Source organism: Amia ocellicauda, chromosome 4, assembly GCF_036373705.1.
Source record: "Amia ocellicauda isolate fAmiCal2 chromosome 4, fAmiCal2.hap1, whole genome shotgun sequence".
In the NCBI taxonomy this organism is placed as follows: domain Eukaryota; kingdom Metazoa; phylum Chordata; class Actinopteri; order Amiiformes; family Amiidae; genus Amia; species Amia ocellicauda.
The window spans coordinates 8082543-8105541 of NC_089853.1; the positions used below are offsets into that span (position 1 = coordinate 8082543).

Consider the following 22999-nt stretch of genomic DNA (forward strand, 5'->3'; position numbering starts at 1 on the left):
AATTTGGCCCTTGTCAAAGTCGCTCAGATCCTTACGCTGCCCATTTTTCCTGCTTCTAACACATCAACTTTGAGGACAAAATGTTCACTTTCTGCCTAATATATCCCACCCACTGACAGGTGCCATGATAACGAGATTATCAGTGTTATTTACTTCACCTGTCAGTGGTCATAATGTTATGGCTGATCGGTGTATATAGGTGTAATGTGTGCAATACGCCACACTGTCTATAGTGCTTGGGCTGTTGCACCAATACTTTTGGTGAAACAATGATAGTGTTTATTGTAGAAATTTACTTTTAAAGACTCAAACCTCTAATCTTCTCATGGTTTGACTGCAAATGAATTAAAAAATGCTGCTGTTTTTTGTCCATTTTGTGACATGATAGCAGCCTAGCTACTTTTCTCTTGAGTATGTGATATATTTTTTTTAACAATGGTGTTACAGGTGATAATTGCTTTAGTGTGATGTCCAGCACTTTTCTGTATTCTGTACAATAGCCCAGGGAGGTAGTGCAATGTCCTGCAGCATGTTCAGAGCCCTGTTCTGAATAGGTAAACATCAGCCATGGGTTGAACAAAATGTTCCTGGCATTGCATGAGATGCCATTGGTTCAAGCTACTTCTTAAGCAGTCACTTTGAGGAAGTTTAAACTGTTCAAAATATAATAAATGCAATCGGTTCATTTGTAGTCAAGTCCAAAAATAAGTTTCTTATATTGCTGCCTGTGGTTGACTGACCCTCCACACTGACCCAGTCATAGAAGAATTCATGTTATCTTTAGAGAAGTATATCCTCCCCTGACCCCCATTCAGTTTTCCTTAATGTTTAGTATGAAACTTCACTTTTGACCTATAAACTTTGGAAGTTGACCAGTAGAAGCAAAACATCGATGTGTGGGAAATGTTGTAGTATTCTGACAAATGGGAATTTGGAAATATTTGTAAAAATATTACATCTCTCGGTAGACAAATATTTGTAAATAAATATATATTTTTTTTAAATCACAGGAAACATTATATTAACTGTTGACAAGATTAATTTGGTACAGATGTAACAAAAGCTTAATTCACAACAGAATATATATGATACAAACTTGTTCTGGCACTGGGCAGAAAAATATGTTCATTACAATTGCCAAATAGTGGAATGGAGATGTTCTCATTGGTCTCCAGGCTGATGGGTACAATATCCATGTCTATGAAACCACTTAATTTACTGCAGAGTGACATTAACATAACATTTGTATGGGAACAGCCCTTCCGCCTTTACCTTCTAGTCCCTGATGTTGCTTGCATTTCAGAGGAATTCACTTTTTATAATTTGCCTAAACTCTCACTTAAGTCCTACATTTTAAACAATACTTGATAGTATTCAACAAGCTTTAACCCACCAAAAAACTAAAAAAAAAAATACCAAAGAAACATCCCACAGTTCACAGTGTTGCTTTTCCAAAGCTCAGGGATACGTGGTTGAGGATATACTGCCTGGTCACCAACTGTTTACAGGTGTAGTGCATGCATGAATTTAAGGTTCAAAATGCTGTAAAATGGGAAGTGTGTTAATTCACTGAAAATCGAGTACCATGCTGCCAACTCCGATAAATGAATATATTTATTGGAAGGATTTGCAAGCACATGGTCCTTATTTTAGTGGTGTGAGACAGTTTAATTTATTGCGTGATTATGAACCAACTTCACTTGGATGGAATGATTATGAAATAACGTAATGGTTTGTAGGAAGATGGTGTGGGTCAAATTGAAAGCAAGTTGTGTTCCTGTTGTTGTTTTTTCTTCCATTTTGACACTGTAAGTGGGTGTTTCAAAATGTGAATAGTGTTATTGTGTATTAAGAAAAAAGTAATGGAAGAATGCTGAATGTTTTTATTTTTAACTTTATCAAGTGTAATGCTACACTTGATGCACACAGTATGGAATGCAGATGCCTACAGACACATTTCTAAATTATATTCTTAAATTAATAATAGACACAGATTAGGCCCTTGTTCAATTATATAAAAAAATATGTTTTTCATGCTGCAGCCTCTTATTGGTTTTTGTAAACAAACTAACATTTGTTTTTGAAAGTTTTTTAACAGTGTTTTTGAGAGTGATGCTTTTTGTTTTAATATATATTTTTATGATCAATTAGATTTGTAACGAATTGAATTGGTATTCTGCTAGCTGGCTTAGAAATTTGTTTCTTGCTGGTTCAGTGAGGTATTCCTCCTCCCAGTAATTGGTAGAGAAAATCTTTCAATGAAGTTTGGCTTATAGGATAAGCAATAAATTACAATTTGAAATTTGAAACCAAAAAGCTCATCTGCTGCTTTCATTACATATAAAGGGCATCATTAGCTACCTTTTTACCTTTTTAATCCTTATACTTTTTTTATTCAATGCTCACAATTCCTTTCCCTCCATTTTTAGGTCATGAACACAGGAAGGCTATTACGTAACTCTCCTCACACTGAACCAAAAACACCTACATTCCTTTCTCAGGGCGACCAAACGCTACCACATGCTTAAACTGTTTCCATGCGGCAGACATACAGACAGGCAGACATACATTGTCTTTTAAAAGCCCCCTGTGTTTTATTACCCCATACCTTTGGGGAAACAAGAATGCAGAGTTTTGAGACGTTAAAAGTGAAATGTGTGTTCCTTTGTCAACAGATTGCATGACTCCAGCAATTTGCCCTAACATTGCTATCTAATTATGCTTAAAAACATAACGATGTCCTGCTGACTGAAGAACCTATCTGGGCTTCAGAGAATGCCTAAATGTATGCATGCAGGTTACAGCTGAAATTGGTGGTCATTTCTTAATGGCAAACTCTTGCACACGTTTATCTGTATGACTAGCAGTGGATATGTTTTGATTGAAATAATTATATTCAGTAAATGCCACATGAGAGTGTAAGCCATATTTTATGACTATTGACTGTAATTGCAACCACAAGGTATGAGTTATTATTCTGTGTTATCTTGTGATAACAGTATAACTTTTCAGTGTCCCGTAAAAATACTCTGTGTTATAAATCTTAAATGATAAGAATTGATAAGAATTAGTGTGACTCATTTTTTGGGGGGCGGTATGAATTTTTAATTTCTTAACTCAAACAGATTTCTCAGAATACAGAAATATACTGTAGTCCATTGGAAGTAGTACTTTAGTCACAGTCACAGTCAGACAGTTAATTGAGAGGGCTGCTGTGGGCTGCAATTGTGGTTGAGTTTTGTAATTGTTTTGTAAATGGGGCAGAATCAGAGTACCTTTGATTTTTTAAATTAACTTAAAGATGCCGATGATTCATTTAGATTTGATAGCTGGGGTTTGGATTGCCAGCAATCTGTTGCGCGCTGCTTTGGGCCTCATTAACTTCACACAACCATCCTGAAGTCTTCACACTACCTTCTACACCACAGGAGTTGTCTGTTGTTCACATCACTCCAAGGTGAGCTCAGAGCCCTCATCTCTGTGCAGTGGCGGCTGCTTTGCAGAGTATCGCAGAGTCTCAAGTGCTCTTGTTGCATGTGCTACTGTTCCTGTTGAAGTCTGTCTGTCCAAGACCTCTCCAATGTGAGATAAGTGGTCTCATCTAAAAAATAAAATAAAAAAAGCGGCCACATAGCAATTAGTTCACCAGCTGAAAGGATAAGGTTGTTAACAATACTCATAATGAGAGTACTTTACATCCATTATTGGTGTTTAATGTGCAGTAGCAGCATATTGCTCCAAATGTAATATTTATCCCTGATTTTATTGCATGCAGGCAGTGAGTGCTCATGAAAATGTTGTTCATTAGTTCAGCATCGTTTACAGAACAGTTGAACTGGAATGCAAAATACAAAACGATTAGACAGAAAGGTAGAAAAAAATAACTTTCCATTCAATTTATGGAATAAATGTGGATTTTTTTTTTTTTTATCAAAGGCCTGTTGTACTCAAAAACAAAAAGGGGAAATAACACTTTGGGACAAAGTCCCTTCAAAATGGGACCAGCTGAGTCAGCATGTTCCTATCTCCTTCAAAGAAACTGTTTTGCTCTGTTCTATGAATATGAGGAAACGTGAAAATATTGCTGATTCCTGGTTTTACAGTGATGTCACCGGATGGATCTATTCTACTTAAAAGCACATATACCAAGGAAGCTAATGCTGTTGGATTTTTATTGGAGGGTGGGTGTGTGCTTGTCTGGGGAATTTAGAGACCTTGTATTAAACCAGTATGTTGTCTAAGATATAAAAGGTTCAAGAGTGGAGCAATAATAGGGTTCAATCCCTATAAGGTAGTAGCCTAGTTCTTACACTGTCAGTCCACAGCTCAGTGTTAAATGTTCATTTTTCTTGTGCTGTACAGCATTATTGCCCTGCTTTGCCCTTTGGAGACGGGTCTCCTTCGGTGAGTTTGGGTTCTGTTATAATTGAGGGAATTGGCCTCAAATCAGGCTTTAGAGTGTGGAATGTGGTTTTTATCTCAGAGTCTGTTTTCAAGTCAAAAAATGATTTGCTATCAGTCTAAAGCAAAAGTGTGGACAGATTGTGCAGAGTCCCAAAATCTTCTAGAAGTAAATAAAGAATGAATTACATGGATGTTGACCTCCATATTGCCTAATGTTTCGTGTGGGCAAGGGGGTTTTGCAAAGTACGGGCTGAAGATAATCTCCTGAAGATTATAGTTACTCATCTTTTATTTATTTATTTATTTAAGAGCAAGAATTTCGTTGAGAGAATGTGATACATATGTCTTCGTTCTTTGTAAAGCGAGCTACAGCAGTGGCATGCTAAAGTCTGATCTCTTAGTTATGCATTTATTGTAAAAATATGGGTCTTGGTTATTAACGTTAATCTGCAACACATTTCAGGAGGGCTGTCTGCTTCATAACAGGGACGTTTCTAAAGCATTAAAGAAAAAAAAATCTCTGGAAAGCAAGGCTTCATTCTGGCTTCCTGTTTATCACCTCCAATGCTGTGAGAGTGATAGCGTGCATTTTAACAGTCCTCGGAGGTATATATTGATTAGAGTGAGAAGTACAAATTACTGTCTGAGGGTGTTGCATTTTATGATCACATTCAAAGGTGCAAAGGAAATGTTTACATGCTGTTAACCAAGTACAGGGAAAATAAATGTTTGGCTTGGGACTTCAAAGCAGTTACATTTTATGATCTTTAACTCAGTGCAGTGGTCGTTTTCTAGTTTCTTAGTTTGTGTGTGTACTTTGTTTGGCATGGTTTGCAATGTGTTTTTTTGCACAGATGTGTCTTCGGTGTCAGAGGTTGTTTTTGATTTAAAGAGCTTGATCCTTTTTAATGGCAGGTTTTTGTATTACAGTATCAGGTCTATTGCATATCGTAAGCTGTACCACTGTCAATCGCACTAGATGCATTTCCTCTCATAATGCATGCATTGAAATCAGTTGTACTTAAATAAAAGAAAAACATTTCACAGAGTTACAAATAATATTGCTGATGTTTAGATTTGTTACAGCACCCACCAAGTCATTGCCAGGCTAGTGAAGAGGCATCTTTTCGTTTTGGTTTTGGTTTCAAGGAAAAAGGGTTATTTTTTGTAAAACACATCCGGGAAACAGCAGTGTAGTTCCTTCTTTCTGTAAGTGAACAGGATACATGGTGCACACTCCTAGCTGGCCTTGTCTTGTGAAATCCTGACAATATCATGCTTTTAATTGTCATGATTTTGTAATGGGAGACTCGCTGTTTCCAATCAAGATCAATTTTTTTTCAATTAGGTGCTGGATTAAAACCAAACACCACCTGCTTGCTTAGCCAGATTAAGAAAACACCCGAGCCTTAATATGCGATTTTGATTACAAGGGGGATGATAAAGTGCGGGGACTGGCTTTGATAAATCGCGTCGGCTGCAGCGGATCGGTGTGTGGGAGCGAGGCAGACGGGTAATGTGATCAGTCAGTAGCATCTCTCCTCACAGGCAGCTCGAGCCAACTGTCAGAGTGCTGTGTCTGAGGTAAAGGTCAGCATTCTGGCTCCCGGGGTAGGACGCATGCACCAGTGGGGGAAGTTTGTTTTGGATCCTCATTGGAAGCTGTGTAAGAGATACGGGAGCCGGAATTGGTTGGTTCCCATTTGCTTGCTTGCTGGCATACGGGGAGAGAGACCCGCACTCTCCGTTGTCGTGCCGAAGCGGTGTGCCCGGTGTCGTGTCATACATTAGGAGTGGCTTAGTCCCTTATCTCAGGTATCCTTGTTCAGATGGTTTGTTTAGCCACTTACGACTTGTAAGAAAGTCACTCTGAATCCTCTCAGCCCTCTGAGATGGGGGAACTGACTAAAGGGGTTGGTTTGTCATCCTCTCAGGTGAAATACCTCCCCGTCAGATTGCAAACAAAAGATAATGACTGTTTCAGTAGATTATCACCAGACCTGCAGAAGTGAGCAATAGGCCTACCAGTTTTTGGTACTATTTTTGACCTATAAGCACAGCCTTTTTGGGATTCTTTTTTATTGCAGGCTGGTTGGTGGCTTCTCTGCCCTTTCATCTCCGTGTGTTTTCTCATCCAAACCCCCTGGCAATCCACTGTGTAATAACTGTCTCTGTTTTTGGTATTATTGGTTTTCATGATTTCCGTTCTGTCACACGTTTATTTTTTCCTCTCTGCATTTCCCTGATATGGCAACCACTTACAAGAAGAAGAAGAAGAAACGGTTTGAAAGAAATTTCAGGGAAATCACATTCAATTTAAATGTCCTGTGTATAAATGCAGAATATATATAGTTTTGAGGAACTGTACATGCAAAATGAATCTGAAAGTGCAGACTTGACATGTCTTTTCTATTTTGCAGTCTGTTTTAAAAGTATTGCATGGAATTTTCTATGGTCAGTTTATCTGTTAGTGCAGTATGACGCAGCATGGTTAATGTACTATAAAAGTGCTGATACTGCTTAAACAGTTAGCCAAGATTTAAGCACCTTCCGTAAGAGCCAGCGTAGAAGATATCGGTCATCCCCATGGCAGTGCACCTGCTCATGGCCTGTGCCAAGCTAGGTGAAGGAGTTATGTAACACTGACGAAAATCAGTCAGTTTCAGCTCTGGCATGCTGAAAAGGCAGCAACGCTGGCCCAGTAAACGCTTGATTTATGAAAGCTTTTTGGCTGTTTAGAGAACCACTGAGAAGATAAATGAAATCTTTGCAAGGAGATAGAACATCTGCTTTTATATTTGCAAATAAAGTCAACCCTCCTGTGTTTGCTTTGGAAACCATAGCAATTATAAGCACACCAAAAACCGATATATTTTTTTAAATTGCATTCAGTATTTATCGAGTTAACATTTTTATGGTAGTGTAATTTTGATACATCTTATTGTTAGAATTGTGTTGTACATTTTATTGAACAAACAAGAATTATTATAAAAAACTGCAGTTCCTACCATGGATGTTGTACAGCTCCTAGTTTGAAACATGGAGTATATGAATGGGATCAGTTTAATACAGTTAAACATCTGAAGACATGCAAGCAAACTGTACTGTACAAAGCTGAAATTACCATTTAACTGAAGAATAGTCTGTATGGTAAGAAACCTCCTAGCAGTATCTGAAACAGGGCTATAATAAGTTAAACGTATAGTTTCACTAGACAGGGACACATAGCACTTGGTGTAGACCATTTTTAACAGTATGTCAGAGCAGTTTATTCCCAGGATTGTTGTTGCAATTAAATTTAATCAAGTAGTTTTTTTTTTTTTTTCTGGTAGAATAGTGTATTTGAATGCTCAATAACATTACAATTAGAAAGAAATGCACCTTCTCCAGTGATTGTATATACAAAATTAATAATGTCAGTGTGTCTTTGGGAAGAGCCAAGAGGACAGTCTGTAACATTGTTTGATATTAAAAACTTAATAATTTAAACAAATGAGTAACAGACCAGACAATTTATTATAAACTGTGCAGTAAAATAATGATGGTAACAATATTATTATTGCTGATTTGTTTAAATTTGCAGCAATCATACATTGTGTTCTAGTTTACACTGTATAACTGCACATGTTGTTCATAATGCGTGTTGCAGAAGTGTTATTGTAAGCCATAGTATGTGCATTGTTCAAAAGTCCTTCAAGTTTCTGGTCATTCTCCGGGCTCTGAGGGAAACAGATTGTTTCCATGTTGACTCGTGGCTAGCTGGAATATTCTTCACATGAATGCTGAAGAGTTACATAGGCTACTTCATCATCTATACTATAGGTCAAGAATGGTGGAAAAAGAAAAAAAAAAAACAATTTCCCAGCCAGCATCTCCTTGTGTCTCCAGTTCTCTTTGCTAGTCCAGAATTGAGAGACACGTATAGTAAACAACTTTAAGACCCCCTGTCAGGGATCTGGTGAATATCATCTCTGCAAGGTCATTACACTTCTGATTGGAGCGCATCCTCATTAGAGTACAGATTAAAACAATCAAAACCTGCGGCTAAGAGGTCACCATAGGATAGGGGTTTGCGAAAGGCTGAGATGAGATATTATTCGTGAAATTGTCTCTTTTTTTTTTTTGTGTGTGAAATGAAACGAGATGTCCTACTCATTATTCAAAATCTTTTATCTCTCTCATCACTTTAGTCAGGGGTGGGGGCTGGGGCTTTCTATAAAAGTCATTAGTCTTAAAGAACTATTACAGACTAGAAGAATGTGTTTTGTATGTCGTCATGTGTTGGTAGGATTGTGTGATTTAAAGTATCTGTTTTATTGTTTAACTTTATTTATGTTTAATTTAGCAGCATTTAACCCCTCAGTGTTTGAACATTCACCAAAAATGGCAGCTGCAATAAGGGTATAGGAGTGTTTTATTTAGGTTTCAGGATGTGTCGTTTCATCACTTTGTGGATCGAGAAACAGCGAGGAATAAAACCACAAGTGCATGGGATTCATCTTCCCCGAGACAGGCTCTGGTAATAATTATGTTGTGTGATGCCTTAAGGTTAACGTCTATCTCATAGTTGTCCTTCACACATTCTGCTGGTTGAGATTAGGCCTTGTATTAATGGATGAGACTGGGTATTTCTTGTGTCTGTGATCAAATGGATGCCAAGATCAGAAAGGAATGAAAACAATCATTGGAAAATGATACAGGGAGTACACGTGCATTGACGTCACGGGGGAGGTGGGGTTGATCGAAGACTCAACTTCAAGGGAAATCAATTGAAAGAGTTAAGTGTAAATTGCTCTAGGGGTACAAGAGATGAGGTGTCTGAGTTGCATACAGGCAATGTCAGTGGGTGCCCTTTGAAAGCAGAGTTATAAATGACTGAACTCGGCCCCACAGCAAAGGACCCGATCTTTGGTTCTAAAAAATGCCGTAGTCAATATATAAATTGATCTTGCTGTGCTTTTGACCATCTGAGACTTTAAACTGTGACCAATATTGTCTTTATCTAAGGGTCTCTGCAGTCACCTGAATGAGACCTGGCTGCAGTCTTGCAATGTGGAAGTCTGCTTAAGATCTGAACGGCTGTAGTCTGAGAGATTCTTATCTCTTGCAAGAACAGTTCAGGAGATGTGTGAAGCTGTTAAAGAAAATTCAATCATGCTTTTGAGTTTTGTTATTCTGCAGAAAAAATATAGCTTAAGTAATTAAGTAATTTCCTGTGTGTTTCTGGCATGCAGGAATGTGTACAGTGATCTCTGTATCTAATGCTTTTTTTGTTTTAATTATTCACACATTTTTATGTTTTACTTGCACCCTGTGTTAAGAGATTTGGTGGTGTGAGGTTCTTTGCTTTGTTAGTTACACTCATTAAAATGTATTATACAAATGGAAGTGATATATTTTTGATATATAGTGTATATTTTGACAGAGGCAGCAAAACAAAACACATTTTATATTGAGAAATGCTTGATGTTTTTTTCATTAGTTTGCTGGAAAAACTTGTTTCACAATTCAGATGTGTTTAGGTCTTGACGTTGGGCCTTGGTAACCTTCTCGAAATTGCCCAGGAATGAAGAGTTCTTGCATACTCCTGAAACGTTAAATGGCTTGATTTATGTTCATGTGTTATGGGAAGTCTGTGATCTAGCAATGTGACGCATCAAAACTGTTTACGTGCGGCACAATCTGAGTACTCAAGCAATGAAAAAGCGTACTTATCAGCATCACTTGGCATGTGCACAGAACTTTGTGGATCTTACAAGAATACAATGTTTTTAAGCGTTTTTGGAGGTTAATTTGATCTTTTTCCTTTATAATTGTTTCTTGGCAGTGTGAAAAGGTTAATGAGGCCTATGTGAAACCAATGGGAATTAACTGGTTGTTTAGAATTCATCTTGGCTTGTTATTGTAAGGCTATCTTCAAAATTACATGCCACTGCTTTGATCTGGAGTTCAAAACTAGTGTTTACTATAGCACTTTATTGTTATTTGGGGGGCAATAACTGACAGTTAGGACTGATTTAGTTGTGATTTATAGTTTAGGTTCCAGCATGCCGGTATTTGAGGAATTCTGTCATTTACTGTCATCGTTGGCTGAAACTGGAGCTGCATCTTACATTCCAAGCATGTGATTTCAATTAGTGCATGCATCAAACACCTGATGCCTTGTCAAGTCAGGGATGTATTAATGACTTGCCCGTAGTGCCACAGTGGGGGTTAGATGTTTTGGGAGATTAATTGCCAGCCGTTGCAAAGTGCCTGACAGGGGCTGCCAGTTGAAGGGTTTTGCTGACAGCCAACTTTAGGCACTTAGGCAGCAAGGCGTGTGATCTACAGTAGGAGGACTGATGGCCTTTCACTGTTTCAAGAGTTGCAAGGCTGCAAGAGTTTATACATATAAGCAGTACATGTGGCTAAAAATCTTATATCAAAACAACCAAAAGAATCCAGTCTATTATATATGTATGTGTATGCATATGTATGTGTGTGTCACAGATTAGTTAAATCTTTATGGATTATCAGTGTGTTTTTTCCCTGGTACTGAGCCATTTCTGACTGAAGCATCCACACTGCATTGGTGAACGGTCAGCCCACGCGCCAAGCCAGGATTAGAACATGCCCACGCACTTGTGATCCTCCAAAAGCTAAAAGGATATCAGTATGCAATGGTAATTTGGACCATGGAAGGTTACAGATATTGTCAGCTACTGTCTTTCATTGATCCAAAGTGTTATCTTGACCTTCACCACCAGAACTATGGAGGACAGGCAGTAGTCTATACTACTCTTTGACAGCTACCTGACAATAAGCTCTGGTTAAAACTACATACATACATTAAGCGACAAACTGCTGGACATCCAGAGCGCCAAACTCCTGAAGAAGGGGGTTATAAATCTGCAGTACAGGCAACAACTGCAATAGAAAAAACGTAACGCATCTGACGTACTTAACAGATTCGTTCAAAATACAGTAACAGCTTTGAATCTTCACTGCGAAATTGGCACATGGTACAAAGTGATGAGATGCCATGGAATCAGATCTCACACATTGGAATACACAGTTTAGGCCTACACTGAAAGTTGTTGAGAAAATACAGTGTTAATCTTGTCTGTGATGTAATCAGATTTCCCTACTTATAAATTGCTGGATTGAGGTTTACATAGAGATGGATCACCTTGTTTTTTGTTTTCTTTCATTAGATACCAATAAAATCGTATTTCCCTGGTTTAATTTTCTTATCTGAAAAAAGCTTTCAGGGATAACATACGATACCTCTTTCTGACAAGACACTATATTCACAACCCATATGACACACATCCACTCATGGGCTGGACTGGTTTCTGACTTTAATACGCACACCATGCACACTGCTGAAATAATATTGGAAATGATCCCGAAGTTTACAAGGCAGCACGATGTGATTGAAATAGGATTTGAATCCGCTAAACCACGCCCGCAAATCCTGTTACCTGGATTGGGATTACAGGGACAAACCATGATTTCCAAGTCCGAAAGTTGGAAAGTTTACACGGTGTGGATTCCATGATTTTGTAGTCGGATTCACACAGGATTTTAAGTGCCATGTAAACACAATGTCTGCACCAGCAATCTTTAGTCCTTGTTTATAGAATTTTTCAGATTCGGGGAATATTGTAATGAAGCTCAAAAGTTTGCTGCACCCAGAAAACTTAAAGTAGTTTTCTTGCATAAAATGTAAATAGTGGCTTGTACCAATTGTGTTGTTTTAAGCTTGTTTTATTCTCTCCCTCTAAAATGATAAAGGAGCTCATTAATTATTATATATTTTTTATATATAATGTGGTTGAAGTAATGCTACTCTTCTCTAGGTGTGTATTTAAGTGACTAATTAAGTGATAAAGAAGAGATGATTGGTTTAAGCATTTGCTCAATTCAATGTACATTGGGAGCCGTAGGAAAAACACAGTTCCAAGAATGACAAAAAAAAATAAAAATACTGAACTTGGCTTAAACTAGAGGTAATCTACTTCTCAGTTTTGTGGAAAGTAGCAGAACTAATTTGGAAAACGGGGGAGAATCATCATCAGTCCAAATGTATGAGATTCCAGCTGTTGTCCTTTTCAAGTTACAGTGAGGGAAAAAAGTATTTGATCCCCTGCTGATTTTGTACGTTTGCCCACTGACAAAGAAATGATCAGTCTATAATTTTAATGGTAGGTGTATTTTAACAGTGAGAGACAGAATAACAACAAAATAATCCAGAAAAACGCATTTCAAAAAAGTTATAAATTGATTTGCATGTTAAAGAGGGAAATAAGTATTTGACCCCTTCGACTTAGTACTTGGTGGCAAAACCCTTGTTGGCAATCACAGAGGTCAGACGTTTCTTGTAGTTGGCCACCAGGTTTGCACACATCTCAGGAGGGATTTTGTCCCACTCCTCTTTGCAGATCCTCTCCAAGTCATTAAGGTTTCGAGGCTGACGTTTGGCAACTCGAACCTTCAGCTCCCTCCACAGATTTTCTATGGGATTAAGGTCTGGAGACTGGCTAGGCCACTCCAGGACCTTAATGTGCTTCTTCTTGAGCCACTCCTTTGTTGCCTTGGCTGTGTGTTTTGGGTTATTGTCATGCTGGAATACCATCCACGACCCATTTTCAATGCCCTGGCTGAGGGAAGGAGGTTCTCACCCAAGATTTGACGGTACATGGCCCCGTCCATCGTCCCTTTGATGCGGTGCAGTTGTCCTGTCCCCTTAGCAGAAAAACACCCCCAAAGCATATTGTTTCCACCTCCATGTTTGACGGTGGGGATGGTGTTCTTGGGGTCATTCCTCGTCCTCCAAACACGGCCAGTTGAGTTGATGCCAAAGAGCTCGATTTTGGTCTCATCTGACCACAACACTTTCACCCAGTTCTCCTCTGAATCATTCAGATGTTCATTGGCAAACTTCAGACGGGCCTGTACATGTGCTTTCTTGAGCAGGGGGGCCTTTCGGGCGCTGCAGGATTTTAGTCCTTCACAGCGTAGTGTGTTACCAATTGTTTTCTTGGTGACTATGGTCCCAGCTGCCTTGAGATCATTAACAAGATCCTCCCGTGTAGTTCTGGGCTGATTCCTCACCGTTCTCATGATCATTGAAACTCCACGAGGTGAGATCTTGCATGGAAACCCAGACCGAGGGAGACTGACAGTTATTTTGTGTTTCTTACATTTGCGAATAATCGCACCAACTGTTGTCACCTTCTCACCAAGCTGCTTGGCGATGGTCTTGTAGCCCATTCCAGCCTTGTGTAGGTCTACAATCTTGTCCCTGACATCCTTGGACAGCTCTTTGGTCTTGGCCATGGTGGAGAGTTTGGAATCTGATTGATTGATTGCTTCTGTGGACAGGTGTCTTTTATACAGGTTTATCCCTTTAAGAGAGTGCTCCTAATCTCAGCTCGTTACCTGTATAAAAGACACCTGGGAGCCAGAAATCTTGCTGATTGATAGGGGATCAAATACTTATTTCCCTCATTAACATGCAAATCAATTTATAACTTTGTTGAAATGCGTTTTTCTGGATTTTTTTGTTGTTATTCTGTCTCTCACTGTTAAAACACACCTACCATTAAAATTATAGACTGATCATTTCTTTGTAAGTGGGCAAACGTACAAAATCAGCAGGGGATCAAATACTTTTTTCCCTCACTGTATATGTAATTTACATGCCACTACACATTCAGTAAGTTTGTATCAACAGCTCCTTAGCAACGTTTTCATTTTAAAAATAAAAATCTTATTATTATTTTCCATTTATCAGTCCAGTACCGGATCAAGTGAATTGAAAGCAGTTGTAATCTTATAAAGGTTAGGCTGCGATAGCAATGAAAATAGCCAAGAAACTAAATCTAATTGACTGGAATGTTGTCTGGAAGCAAGAATCCTAAAACATTTGCTCAACTGCAAGATGAAGATGATGGTAGAATTCTGTCGCAACCCTTCACAGTCTCCTTCAGTATTGGGGAACTGCAAGTCTGTTTATTCGAAGTTGTACAAAATATAGTAGCTCATGTATGCCTTTAAACAACAGTCCCATCCCTTTTTGTTTCTTATTAAATTGAATACTTTATTCTCCAAGAACTGTGAATTATTTATGTAGAATTGCCGTTATGGATGCAATAACCTCTTCAAGCTGTTTCTCAGAAGATTCTGATTGATCAACATTACAGCGCCATCGTGACATCAGCACTTTATAATCACTGTGCTTTTAGTGGTAACATTTTCTATACTCAGTTGACCTGCTTCTGCAGAAAAGTGTCCTGGGTATGTCTAGAAAGATGAATATTAGTCAAAATAAAAAGCATCCAGTTGGGTAACAATGGTGGATCCCAACATTAATGCCAAGCAGGTCACCCACTGAATCCCTTGCCTTTGCTGATTGACCTAGGCCTGCACCTAATCAAATCTTTGAACCACCATTTCAATACTCAGTACTAGTGGCAACTGCTTTTTTCACGATTCTTCCCTGAGCAAACCTGCTGTCAAGAGCAGTGCTTTGTCGCATCCAATATTTTACCTCGTTGTATGTAATCTTAGTATACTTACTTGTTCTTTGGATAGGGTCGCAAACTTTCAGGTACATATGTGTCTGTGCAGCACAGTTGCAATGGCAAAATTATGTTTCCAAACACAATTACTAAACTTGCATGTATTAATGTGTATTTTGCGATCACGTGCTTTAAATTAAACATGAAGTCATAAGGTTATATGATATGTGACGAACTGCATGTTGAAAAACAGATTGCTAGTTGCTTTTTTTGGCTTTGGGAAAAAGGAATTCTTTATGGTTCCATAATTAAAATTGTTTCCATTTTTTTCTTCCAGTTTGCTGATTAAGTAGGGTTTTGACACAGCTTTTGGAAGACTGGTTGTATGAATTATACCTCTAATTTACTGAGAGTTGCAGATTTTTGTAATTGTTTGCACAAATGTGATTTAATTCTGTTGTTTTTTTCTTCCTGAGAACAGAATGCGCTGCACTTTAAATCTGCAGTACCTTATATTTCAGTTTAAATATTTACAGGAGTATTTATTACCATATTTTGTACTGAATGGGACAAAAGCACCCAGTGTTTCAGTGGAATACAATTGTTGAATAATGTCCATTAAGTAGGTGCATTCACTGACTTTAACAGTCACACCCTGCTGCTGTGGTTGGATGTATTTGTCTATTGTTGTTCGACTTTATTTGTCTTATCTGTCTGGCTCATAATTTTGAACTCATATTACAGCACTTTATTTCAGCTCAGTCTCCTCACAGTAATCTCTCTCATGCTCTGACTTCACTCTTAGTTTATCTTGGTTCTCGGTGTCTGTGCTGCAAAACTCTTTCAGATGCAAATTAAATGAAGGATAGGTGTTTTTTTTTTTTTTTAAACCAATGTCGTCCTCCACCACACATTAGACTTTCTTGAGTGATTTATTTAGCCTGGGACAGAAGTATGGCCGTAAAAGAATGTTGTTGTTTCTTCTTTTGTTCATTATTCTAGTTGAAGAACAGCCCTATACTACATGTTGAGTAGAAATGGATCATTTGCAAATGAATGGCTGTCCTTTCTTGTAATCTGCTTTGTGTTACTTGTCCATATTTTGTTTCCAGCACTTAATATTTGACTAACTTCATACTGAACATCTTGTTTTAATCCACCGTTGTAATTTATTTATTGGCTGTGACAGACTCCGGCCTTGCAAATACATTTTATCTTGCACCTTGGAACATTAGTTTTTGCCATGGCTTTATACCACAGAAGACTTCCTCCTGGTTATACATTTGATTCAGGGGAGATTTTACATTTGTGTTCAATTTCACATTAACTAACACTTCTGGTTGTCCAAGTAAAACATTCACTTTGCCATTCCAATGTGCTTCGTTTCTTCAGAGGTTATTTTAACCACAATTTACCCTTTAAGGTTAAGGGCTGAATTTTTGTTGATACAAGTCTTCCTATAACTGTATACATTTGTCTAATACATTTATCTTTTCACTTTGTTTTCAACTGTGATTCCTCATCGAGACGCTGAATACTGCCAATGTTCCTCAAAGTGATACCTAGGGCCGGATTAAATCAAAACTTTGACCCACCCGCTAATAGAAAACTACAGAACTGTACTCAGTTGTGTCTGCATTTTTAGTAAGATGACACTTTCTTCTAATAATAAATGTAACCGCTATGATGTACAGGTTTGTAGTTTGCTTTTAGCGTGTGGGTCAAAGTTTTGATTTAATCCAGCCCCTAGTACTTTACAGCATACAATGTTAGAAAATGAAGTGCATTTGTCATCCAGTCGCATCCTTGAATTTTTTCCATGGTTTAAACCTAGTGAGTGTGTCCTGTATCACCAACGTCAGGGTTTTTGCTTTTTCACTACTGATGCTTTTGTCTCTCTCGTATGCCCATCTTTAAAACAGATCATCATATAATCTCTCTGTATGGACTCTGCATTATGAAAGATGAACTGTGAGTTACAGAAAGTTTATACTACCGAGACCTTTCCCAGTGTCCTTTCTCTTATTGATCACTGTCACATTTTTGTGAACTCTTCATGCAGTTTAGAAAGTAGGTCACAACGTTTATAGCTCACTTTGGATTGTTGGATTGTTGGATGAAATATATATTTTTTGAAAGTCCTGGGAAGATGCCTGTTCCTGGTTTAAGTGGATTTGGTTACAATTTTATTTTACTCTATTCAGTTTATGAAATCATAAAATGAAAGCTATTTTTATGACCCATACAATAAACTCTTATATTAAAAATTTTGTTTCCAAAAAATAAAAATAAAAATCAGAAAACAATGTAACACTTTTTTTGAGATTTCTGCCACCATTTGCTTCTTAAAATCAAAAGTGCAGTGACTTTGTGTTATTGGCATGGTGCAGAGCAGTTCAATCAGCACACTATATTCGTATCCTGCAACTAATCATGTACTTCTGTCAGAAGAAATACATGTACTTTGTTACTAAATTATTCTGTTTTTCCATTTTTCTGCGCTTTCTCTTTTCGCCTTTCCTTCGTAATTGAGCCATTATTTTAACATGCCTTAAAGACGCATCAGTTCTCTCTTCTTCTTCCGTGCGGCTTGCCAATGCACTCTAGTTGATAAATGGGGGGAAAACGGCGCACTTGCTGTCTTCTAGGCCAATGAGGGGAACACGACACCCCTGCCCTATGCCAAACGCACACTCTTGCTCATTGACCACAGCATCTGTTTTAATAATTACTTTCTTTGGAGGGATAGAGAGAAGAATAAAGTACATGACTGCAACGCCCGTGCCTTCAACAACTGGCTAGCTGTGAAGCACACACCCTCAGCGCCTTGTCTTGCAGTGTACCGTATTATGTTTTGTCAAAGAACAACAAACTGGAATGTCAAGAAGAAAGCACCTCGAAACATTTATTTTTAGACTAAAAGGCTTTTCCCCCTTGTGCATAAAAATAAAAAAACATCTGTCCTGGAGAAAACAACATACTTCAGTTATTTGTGCTGAATCGGATGGACGAATGTTATCATTTGTTGTTTGTTTTCATAGGATTTGCATTGAGATTGTTGTTCACATACCTTATCTCCTTCCTGTCCTAAGGAAAGCTTTGTGCAGACATTTGTCTTAGATTGATATTGGTATTTTTATAAAAAATAGACCTATATTGCATGCATTATTATGCAACAAGGAAATAAATGAATATAAATTATAAATCAGTCTGTCTGAAAAATAAATATTTCCTGTTTGTGGAGTATTATGAACAAGACCAGTGACAGCATCTGCTTGATATTATAGTGTATTCAAATTTGCATTCCACTATTGCCTTCTGTTTCTCCGCAGTCATTCTGGGTAATTCCTTCACTTGCTTGTCTTGAAGATCAACAAGTGGCTGCAAGCTTCAAAATTATTTACAGAGAGAAAATGAATATGTAAACGGGGTATCAAGGCAGAAACCACTCAATGGCTTGGAGGCACAGCTTTTGAAAAGCCTGTCAAACGAATCGTAAGGCTGAATGGAAATCATTTATAGCGCGTGTTGCCACAAACAGCTGAACACGCTGAGTAGCCTGCCATATTTATACACTTTCTAAAATGTTTAAGTTGACACAGCCAAGGAATTGAGTAGAAACAGATTACAGGTATCTTGGTACTGAAGTCGGCTTATTGACGGTTAGTAACTTCAAAGGAATGAATTGTCATTCCTCCTGCTCCAATCTGTTGTTTAATAACAGATACTACCATTTACACTGCTGATTACAGCACTGAAGGAGGAAAACAGAAGACAACTAGACCAGTTGAACTGTACTCCACTTACTGTGGTATATTTACTGCAGAAATTGAAATGCTGGTGTATTGTTACACCTGTGACCCAGTGCTCTCTAAACATCAACCGACCTAAGGGTTTGTTGCTAGCAATTAGCTTATGTGAGTTTAGTGATTTCTGCAGACAAACATGTAAGCCATTTCTTTATCATGCATGCTTAAGGACTTGTATGTAAACACTTAAAATAAGAGACTCAATAAATAAACTCAAAATATAATTTAGTCAAGACATGTTTGGGTTATTTGGCTACAGTGTGTACTTACATGTAAATGTGTGTCAATTAGAAGATACTGTACATTTCTAATGTTTTACTTTTTCTCATGCAGGATCAGGAGAGGGATGTGGAAAAATTATCCAGCGCTTCCCAGAAAAAGACTGGGATGATACTCCATTCCCTCAGGGGGTTGAAATGGTAAGTAAATCAACCACTTATTCGTTTATTTCTTTTAAACGATGATAGGAGTCTTAAAAAAGCAGCATGGGCTGAATTCGAGGGCATTTATGAATTTCCTCAGAACAGATGTTATTTTACACATCTGCATGCGTGAGGAAGAATGAGCAACAGATGATATGGTTATATTTAATTACCGAACTGCAGCAAAACAACTTTAGACGCACGTAGATCATATTTATTCGACTTTCCTTACTTACATGTCCTGAAATATTCCTCTACATGTTCAAAGCTGCTATCCAAATACTATTACATACCAGGCTTTTACATTTATATTTATATAAATGTGTTTGTATCATTACTTATGTCTCAGTTTCCTCATTTGTTATCATATCCTTGGTCATCGGTTTATTTATCAACTGATTTACAAATATGTCATAGTTTGCAGCACCCTTCACCATTGTGGGACTCAACACAATAATATCAATGGAAGTACATGTCATAATACCCAAAGGGGATTTGGAGCAGGTCTCAACTGATTAATATAAAAGGCTTTGTCTATGCAAACTGAAGGCTAAATCAGACAATCGTAAGACAAAAAAAAGGATCAGTGATCAGTGATGGATTAATACCATCAATGTGGAGCTCTGTGTTTGTGTTCAAGCCTTCGAGATGCAATGAGGGCCTCAAGTTTGATACAAGTGACCTTAATTTGTAATTCATTATTTCCTGATTAGAAATACAGGACAAACATGGGTTTAATGGAACCACATGTTCAAAATAATTGTTCATACTTTAAAATTCAATTCAAGCCAATTTGTTCAAAATACAAAGCTCACCTTGTAGTTATTATTAGTGGTTCAATTAATAACAGAATACTAAAGGTGCACAACTGTGTTTTTGTGTATAGCACTGCACTTTCACTGCAGATCTCCTTGCACCTCTGTGTTACAGTCCCAAGAGTGTGCCATCACTATATTGTCTTGGCAAATGAATGGGCTCTTGACATATAATGCCATCAATGCTGGCAGTAGTCTGTTGTTCAGAATATAACAATACATCCTGACAGTTGTGTTGTCCTTCCGAAAAGCAGCTTCTGCATAGTTCACAACCTACTGTATGATCCATGACTGGAGGAAGCAGGTCATCATATGTGTGCGTTTTACTAACTGTCGGATTAATTATTGACTATACATTTTCTTAGAAAATTTGCAGGAAACGCAAACGGCAAAATCTAAAAGTAAACATCTGTAATAATTGAAGCGATGACGCATTCTGATGCATATTTTGCACATCCCAGGGGACTTGTTTCTGTATCTGTGTCTGATTTAGAATTATCAAATATGCAGAAACAGTTGTTGTTTATTTGTGGCTTGCCTGTGTCTTGACTGTTGTATTTGGGATTTTGTACATATACTGTTACAGACACCGTGGAGTTTTCAAAACATTTACTTCACACTCATTTCAATTGAAGTAATTGGATATTCTTTTTGATGAACACATGATAAATGTTCTGCCCTTGTGGGAATTTTGAATGAAGAAAGAAGCGTTAACAATATCGTCCTTTCCCGAACTTTAGTATAAGGTACAAGGACATGTTTGTGGTGAATATCGTTGGAGTGAATCTGTGTGTTTGTGTCTTTTTTTTTTTTTTCTCAGGGGAGCCTCCATCTCAAAGCAATTTTATTTCTACTTCCAAAACAAATAAAATGTGACTATAATTAAAAGAACCAAAATTACCCATGATGGCACAAATCTTAATTTTCTCTCTCTTTTTTGTTTTCCTTTTGTTTCTGAAAACAATGAATGTAGTATTATGCAAGTGCTGATTTGCAAACTTTTATAATGCATGTCAATAAAAAATGTGTAATTGCCAAATCCATAAAATTAGGCCCATATCCTTTAAGTGAAAAATTCAGTATATCAGTGCTAACCAGCATGTTTGATGAATTACTGAAATTGAATGCTTTTATGCTCTTCATTTTGCCAATTAAAACAAATAATAACTGGGTATGTCTCTCTTAAATAAATGTTTTACATATCAGAGAAATTTTGAAAGCTGTCTTCTGAACTAATCGGCCTCATGGTGTGCCCTAGCTGAATGTTTAAAGAGGGGGCTCTCTTTAAATCTGCCTTTTGTTGGAAGTTGTAAATTATACTCAATTACCATGTTATTATAATTGTAATATACTGGAACCTTATCAAACATGTGTAACAAAACTCATATACATGAACAATTGTAGTACATTTTACATTCTTTTGCATTTTAACAATTAGCATATTTCTATAACTCATATGCATACACTGTTTTTGCAGTATTACTGAAAATGTATACTAAAAGACATGTTAGGTCCACTACACACTCAAGGAGTGGATGTACAACTTAAAACAAGGACTGTTAGTTTAATTTGCTTGGCCAATGAAGGACACAAAACATTGCAACTAATTCTGTAGTTGTTGCTAATGGGTTCTGTAGAAAAACATTGCATAGTTTAATATTTTGGGCTTCATTGTAATGAAGCCTTTGCATGTAATTTGTACAATATGAAACATTTCACAAACCACATGAAGGGAAAGTTTTCTTGCTGTTAGCCCCATGGTTAATGTGGTTAATATTTTCGTTGTGTAGATAGTTGAGTAAGACATGGCATTATGTTTTGCTCTGGTCCCTCATAAAATGTGTTAATGCTCTATATGTTCTCATCTGGATAGTTCACATAATAGAGGAAAACATCCAAGATCTGTGTCAGTTATGTAAGCAAAACAAAAGGAACGTTGCAAAAGATTTTAAATTGGTTACGTATGATGATTCTTACAATTACGCTGAACACCCCTCAGTTAACTAAAATAAGAACCAAGTAAACGCAATCATCGCATAGAAGTGGTGGGGAATTACACTATTATTATAGTACGGTACAGTACGGCACAATTTTTGAAGGCAAAGAAAATTGTTCTAAGTGGGAGATCTGTATATATTATGTATTGACAAAGCCCCTTGCCTTTCAATTAGCTTCAGTTTCTCACAGGCATCATCTTCAGCCCCCAGCCCCTGTTCTCATGCTCCTCTCAAGGACTTCCAGACAAGTCACAGATCCGTCTGCTCACTCTCAATCACTACATTTGCCAATTTAATTGTGCAAAAAGGTACAAAAACAAGTGGAATACAGGTGTTGTAAATAACCCGGTCATTAGCATATTCAAATAACACTAAATCTATAAACTCATACATGTATAATAAATAAATAAAATGAAATGCAGATTACCCTGCTGTTTCCCATCTGCTGACAGGGTCACAGACTTCAGCTTCTGTTTAACAGCTCTCCAAATATTACATATACAGAAGTAGGAGATATAAATAGGTTGTCAATGCACCACTCATCAACTTTGGCTTTTTAAATCCTGCAGGAAGAAATGTGGATGGTGCTGTAGCGAGTGCAAAGCCCGCTGCAGTGTTAGCTAAACCGGTTATTGGAGAGCTGTTATTGGGGACACAGCGGAGGTTGGGCCTTGTTTGTATTTCTTAGCTTTTCATCCATATTGTACAATGTAGAAAGATGTATGTATGTCTCTCAAAATGTTGTTGTTGTTGTTGATTAAGAAACAATAACATAATACAAATAATAAACAATCAATTAAAAATTGTTAATAATAACAAACAAAACATGTTATAATTTATTCTCACAAATCCAGAATGCATTTTTTTTTATATCTGATCAAATCTCCTCCGGTATAACTGGGAACACATATTCTTTATTGGCAGCGTGCAGTTGATATTGGTATTTCCTGTGTGAACAAATGTATATCTTTGTTTATCGGACAGTTTGTGCAAACCCATTCCTCTTCCCTTCTTAATTGAGAAATCCCCATCCTTTTGGGTCGA

At 37.4% G+C, this 22999-nt stretch overlaps 1 protein-coding gene across 2 annotated transcripts in view; it reads left to right on the forward strand.

Annotated features, from left to right (window-relative positions):
• sbf2 (SET binding factor 2) overlaps nucleotides 1-22999 on the forward strand; it is a 132914-nt gene that overhangs the window by 5634 nt on the left and 104281 nt on the right. For both annotated transcript variants that reach the window (XM_066700843.1, XM_066700844.1), the window contains exon 2: nucleotides 19055-19140. In XM_066700843.1, the coding sequence (XP_066556940.1) occupies nucleotides 19055-19140 (86 nt within the window). The remainder of the gene's footprint in view (nucleotides 1-19054; nucleotides 19141-22999) is intronic.